The sequence below is a fragment of the Miscanthus floridulus genome, chromosome 10, assembly GCF_019320115.1.
Source record: "Miscanthus floridulus cultivar M001 chromosome 10, ASM1932011v1, whole genome shotgun sequence".
Lineage (NCBI taxonomy): Eukaryota > Viridiplantae > Streptophyta > Magnoliopsida > Poales > Poaceae > Miscanthus > Miscanthus floridulus.
Genome location: NC_089589.1, coordinates 72,185,247 through 72,192,116, shown reverse-complemented (window position 1 = coordinate 72,192,116; position 6,870 = coordinate 72,185,247). Strand labels below are relative to the sequence as shown.

At 41.3% G+C, this 6,870-nt stretch overlaps 1 protein-coding gene across 1 annotated transcript; it reads right to left on the bottom strand.

The window, feature by feature from the left end:
- Window positions 1-306: 306 nt before the first annotated feature.
- Window positions 307-4,450, bottom strand: LOC136488833 (endochitinase A1-like). The gene is made up of 3 exons (XM_066485635.1): window positions 4,292-4,450; window positions 2,044-2,102; window positions 307-1,168 (listed from the first exon to the last, which is right to left on the bottom strand). The coding sequence occupies exons 1-3, from the start codon at window positions 4,448-4,450 to the stop codon at window positions 307-309; spliced, it is 1,080 nt and encodes a 359-aa protein (XP_066341732.1).
- Window positions 4,451-6,870: the final 2,420 nt, after the last annotated feature.

Genomic DNA, 6,870 nt, shown 5'->3' with positions numbered 1-6,870 from the left:
ACTAGGATTGCCCTACATGCAACTGAACACTGTACAAAACCTGAGTGGCTCTTGTTTTACCAATATTTAGTTTGGTTAGGAGAACGGCATACCAAACACAAGGATGCCCTAAACCTTCACATCATGCAGTGAAATTTTAGAACCAGACAAGAAAAGCATAACCAAAATATTTAGTTTATCATCACATGAACCATAATCCAAGATACGACTGGTACCAAGTTCTGGAGACGCAGGTCTGCTGCGAACATAAATTAAAGATTCATAGGATAACAAGTACGCGCATTCGCGCTTCACATCTAACAAACCCTAATTTTCCTCGTTGTTTGAAACTGGTGGGAAGTTTAAGTCCAGCATCTGCACGTCATCTCCGCTGCCACCGCCGCCCTCTGAGTCAGATCCCTCCTCTGCCATTGTCACTTGGTCTGGTGATGGTGGATCTGCCTGCATGTTTAAGACACAAAAGCCTGTATCCGATGACGATGGAAGCAGTGCATTGCCTGCAGCAGAGCTGCGGGGCAGTTCAGGCCTAGGCGGTGGAGGGGGCCTGTAAACAGGCAGCTTGGGCGGTGGAGGAGCCGGGAGCTTCTTGACAATAAGCTTTGTTGGGCGCACCACCCTGTACGATGGAAGCAAGGCAGCACGAGGCAACCACCCTGGCACGGCAGCACCATGCTGAGCAGTGGGGCCATGCGTGGCTGCAGCGAGAGCTGTCATTGCCACTGCCTGGGTGCTGGATGAACCCTGCATTGCCTGGTTGCTGGATGATGAACCCTGTCCAAAAACAACAGGATTTGTTTGCTGCACGGGCCTGCACGCCAGAGACCCGACAGCGGTTGGTGACCTTGGCATGGTGGCACCACACTGAGCAGTGGGGCCAAACATGGACCCAGTGCCAGTGCCAGCTAGCGCAAGGACCTGCAGCGACAATGGTTGGGGGTGCTGCTGCACCGACCTCAATGGCACAGACCCGACGGCAGTGCCACGTTGAGGTTGAGCAGCAGAGCCGTCCATTGCTGCAGTCCTAGAGGCCACGGGCACCACCTCAAGGTTGGAGGAAGGCTGCGTGGTCTTGGGGGGCTCATTGGCTGGCGGCGTGACCTTTGCAGCAGGAGCCGCTGGTGCAGGTGGCTGGGAGTTGTTTTCCATGGCAGGTAGCTCCAAGTTCACACTTCACGGAAAAGCTGCACAATATACATCCACAGAGAATACGACGTGTACAATTAAGGTTTAATTTGATGTGGAACATCAATATGATAGCACTTGATGACTACATTCAGTAAATAGATGCTCATCATTATTGGCTACAAGTGTTTGTTGGCTATAACATTCAGGGCTAAGGTATTAGTTAGCGATTTAAATAAGTAGAAGTTTTCTTCTCGTGAAATGTATGAGCAAGCAATGCTAGCTAGCTAGGATAAATTTAGTACGCAGCAGCGAATGTGCAACACAAACAAATTAACAACACATTTCATGTTAATGGCTATATTATTAGAGTAAAATAAATCAAGGTTTTAGGGAGTTTCTTTTAAGCCAGAAACAACATTATATGTACAGCACCCTTATTTTTTCTTTATCTATTTGAACCTTAGTTCTCTTTATCATTATTATCCTTCACACACATGTTGGTAAGTGATTTGCTATAAATTATTCAAGAAAAATGTTTGTCAAACTACTAACTATTACTACTCCACCTGCAATCTATGTACTTAAAGAAATTGTGTAAAAATATTTAGGTATAGCTAAAAATGTCAATTTATTATTTAATACTGATTAGATAAAAGAACAGGTAGCCCAACTGGAATCATATCAACTAAATCAAACTAAACTATGACGGTTATTCATAATCCACATAGAAAAAGTCATACGTACAGCCAAATAAATAGAGCTAGAAAGGACTTATCTAAGATCAAGTAGGAAAATTTGTAATATAAGGGATGACCTCAAGCTTATCCACCATGCATATAAATGGCATTGAAATAGAAAAATAAATTATGTAGGAAGGAATTGCTGATATAATATCTAAGAATTCCTTTACTTACTAACCTCTCCTCGATTATATCACTTGGTTCTAGATCTCGCCAATAGTTTTCTGCCGCTTGTTCCTGTTACATTTAAAACAATTAGAATGTAAAGAATGTTAAAAGGCATATATAAACGAGGAAGAATATGTATGGGAGAGACTGTATCTTCTAGTAAAAAAATTTTGATTGAGAACCCAATGTGTATTCCAGAATTATATCAATCAATTATCCCACAGTAGCATAAAAATACATCTTAATCTACCTGGTTTCTCAACAAGAAAACATATAATAATAATGGTACAAATTCAAACTCAATTTTCATGTGACAGAAACTAGCAAGGATATATTTCAACATGCACACAGAGGGCAAATTATACAAATGGAAATCAACAATGCATCTGTTGTTATTGGCAATATTAAGCCAAAATAAATAGAAAAATCTGAACCATCTTCCTTGAACAAACAGCACAGTATCAACTCAGATCAATATATCTCAATATCTGCATGGGCTAAGATCTTTTACTGAATTTGTGAAGCTACTGACATTTGCTGTTTGTTAATTAAAAGATCTTGATGCAGTACACATTATTATGAAGCATTTCAGTGTCATCCCACGAAAGATTTCAGTTACTTAATAATTATATATGTTCACAAATGTTCTATTTAAATTCTAAGTAGAAAACATATATTCTTCCAGAGACATCTGATGGTAAAACTGAATTCTAGCATATACATGCTACCGGCATATATAAGTAGGTTTGTGAGGATGAAAACTATGCAATGATTATAAATGAAAAGGCATTTCCTACATTATTAAATGAAAAGGCTTTTCCTATATTGTGGATCGATGGTAGCCGGAGAAATGATTTAGTGTTTCATCATCAATCAAGAAAATGCTGGCCACACAATAACTTATTTTGTCTCTGGTTATTGCTCCCTCATGTTCTATGTCATTTATATGCCATATAACAATTGATTAATTGTACATATAGGTATCCTAGCCTATACTCTTATAAAGCTAAACTCCACTACAGATTTATCTCAACATGCAAGCTATCCACATCAACAATCCACTAGAACTTGCAATTATAGCCAACTAGCACATGTAATTATGATAGTTATCTCTTCACCCACTAATATGCATTTAGCTGTCCACATCAATGTGTCAAACCATTCACCAAAATTAATTTAAGATAGTTTCATTCATATAACTATAAATATAAATAGTCTAATTTCTTTTTAAATTATCTGGAATCCCCGCAGCAACGCACGAGGTATTCTCCTAGTTTGAAATAAGTCATACTAACTGCAAGAACATGAATATAATATACATTTAAGCACAAAAAAATTCCTTAAAGTAAGCATTCCATAAACTAATGGATTTCTTGACTACTCAGACGAAAATAAACTTATTAGTAATTAATAATGCAAACAACAAGGTTATGTAACATAAGTATAACCTGAAATAAGAGTAAAAATAAAATTATATGAATGCTAAGCTGTTGCAGCTATACTGACATCTGGCATGGAGGGTACAAGGACATAGCTCATGTATTTACTGTGATATCGAGTTGATACTATGAAGTGAACTTTTATCCAGAGCCCCAATATTAGGGATCAAATTCCATTTTGCATGTTTTTCCTTTACATATGGAATTAGTGATACCAGTGAATATTTTAGATCACTCGTTCTCAAAGTATGGTAAAACTAGTCCAATCAGCAACCTAACAGGCAGAATAGGCGACTAAGGGCGTGATTGGTTCCCTATGTGTGGGCTAACCTAGGTTGTGGGGAGCAGCCAGGAGGCGTTTCATTTCATTCCTCCTGGCCGGCAGCTTGCAAAACGCCCGTCCGGGCCTGGCTCTTGGGAAACAAAAATCAATTCCATTCCTCGCTAGCCTGGCTCAAATGGACACGATGGAGCATGTGGCGGTTCACTCCATCTCTATGTATCCATCACCTCCACTCTATCCTATTCTTCGCCCCCTCTCAATCATCTTCTCTCTGCTCTTTGAATTCCTCCACTCCTAATGCTTGCTGGTTAGGCTATTCCTCTCCCATATTCCTCCCCTTGACCCCATCCAATATATTGCGGACCATGGATGAGTTGATTTGATGAGTCTTGTTCACTTCTCCCCTTTGCTCTTCGATTTTAATTTCCAGGATTCAAGTAGAATCCTCTTCTATTTTTGCAGGATTATTCGATTTCTGCCCCTAGATTTGGTCATAGAGGAGACAAGTGCTGTTTGCATGGGCATAGCTGGCTCACAGCACGCAGGGGGCAGAGTCGTTCCTTGGCATGTGCCATGGTGCTAGAGACGCCGACGCCCGCATGCTGCAGGAGCAGTTGCCATGCTGGCCCCAGATTGGCGGAGACTAGGCACTTCCCAGATGGCTTGCTCCCTGGTGATTGCCCTGTCTCGGCCATTGAGAATGTCATGATCGATGACTCCGATGCCGCCTTGGGAATCCGCCCATGAACAAATTGTTGGCTTTAGTAGTGGTTGCTGCAAACGATACAACACAAAAGAAAAGGCTTTCGAAGCATAATTGTGTGTAACCTATAGACTGAATATGTTGTAACCAATGGAGATAGAATTACCACCACATGCAAGAGGTCAAAAGACTACCATGCATGCAGCAAACCAAACAATTCATTGCTGCATCTGAGTTTCAAGCTGTTCAATTCATCCGTCCATCCAAACACCATCTCTATGCAGCAAACCAAACAATCCTCGTTATTGACAGAATGATTGGTTACTGTTCCATGAGAGCGACACAAGGAGGGTTAAAGAAAAGAGAACAGCCGTGCTGCTTTGACCTGGAGCGTGAAAACTCAGGCAAGCTTGATGGACAGCGGAACCGCGGAAGCACATACGGTTGAGAGAATCAGAGACGCACGGCACAATCACTGAACTGGTTGCCTTCCGATAACCAGTTCCTGCTATCTGTGCGTGAGCTCTTGATCTCACAGTTCCACCTTCCCATAACCAGAGGCACGCACAAAACAAACACAAGAACACAACAGTTTTGTAAAACCATATAGACAAATCAAGTCCGATTGAGCTGATCCAGCTTTTAACCATAGCCTTGCTACCTCATATGCGACCCATCACAACACTAATCCCTCAAAAAGATTAAGAATTCAAACAGCAATTTCAGATCCGGAAACCCTAGAAAAGGGAGAAATGGGGAACAACCAAAATCCAAGGTACTTATGAGAGGATTAAATCAATTGACGGAAAAGATACCTTCTCATGTGTCTGAGCACCGGTTTCCCCCAAAAATCTGACCCCAAAACATTGGCTGATTGCAAGAACGAAAATTCCAAGCAAAAAGCTCTAAAGTCACACAAGTAGAAAAACATGAAATTAAGGAACAACTTGAGCATGAATTTGAGCAAATAACCTTTTATTAAACCACGAGGAATTCACCTGTATGAAGACTTTTAGCTTGCTCCTTTCTCCACCAACTTCAAAAGACCATGAGGCACTTGTTAGGACTGAGCCAGAAAAGAGAGAAAGGGGTACACTATAGATTAGGCCCTAACTCTTGCCCTATAGGCTATATTTATAGTGGCCACCCATCTCCCTTTCAGCCCTTCTTGGTTTATAAATTACATATAGGTCCTTGACACTTATAGCTTGAGCCTTTTATAAGATGGGCTGTGACTAGTCTTTCTCACACCATAACCCACTAGTAGAGAAACGACCTTTGATCCACTTCGAAATTTGGCTGTAGTCCCGGTATTTTTCGCGCCAGGGACTAGAGAAACCTTTAGTCCCGGTTGGTAGCTCCAACCGGGACTAAAGATCCCTGCCCAACGGCTACTGCGCCAGGCTTTTGCTGGAGAGGACCTTTAGTCCCGGTTGGATCTACCAACCGGGACTAAAGGTTCACTTTTACTCCTGGTTTGTCCCTCCAACCGGGAGTAAAAGTCTACTCCTAGCTGGAGGATCCGTCCGGGATTAGAAAGGGACCTTTAGTCCCTGTTTCTGTCTACAACCAGGACTAAAGGTCCCCTCCTATATACCCCTTGTTCCTCCCCGAGCCCGAGTCACTTCGAGCTTAGTGTTCTTGCTTCATTGCCGGCCTCTCTTCTTCCTCATCACCGGTGATCACAAAATTTCTTCCATTCCTCCATCGATTCTTCAGTTCTAAAGGTTACCAACTTTATACTCTCATGTTTCATCAGTAGCTTATTTCATTTTGTGGACTAGATATATGTGGTTTTTTTTTATGATAGATTTTTTTTTTATTTGTAAGTCATTTAAGCTCAAAATCACTTTAAAGTTTGCATATTTGGATGAAGGAAGGTTAAAGTAGTTATTCAAAACTAGTATTGAGCTTTCATTTCTAGCATGCATAGCACACTTCATGCTTCAGAGATATAGAGAATTTTAGAGTTTTTTTTTTATTTTATTTGTTTATAAAATGAGAAATTTATATTATATTAAAAATAAGTATAGAGAGTAGATGGCAACTGCTTTCGGGTCCTCGGCCTCTCATCGAGTTACAACGCGACTGAGGCCAGACCTCCCTCTCATTGCATGCGGCAAGTGTGAGGAGAAGATTGTGATGGAGTACCGGGTGAGGAAGGAGTGTCCCAACAAGGGTCGTATCTTCTACAAGTGGCTGGATCGCAATGTGAGTTATTTTGTCGCATTTGATGATTATGGTTAATTTATACTTATTTTCATGATGATTGTGATTAAAGTTCTAATTTTTTGTTTTACTTTCAGTGGGATGGCACTGGATGTTCAGGCTGGTACTGGGAGGAAGAGTATGTTGAACACGTGCAAAACTCTCTTGCACAGGCGGCTACGGCGGCTGATGAGGCAGTGATCC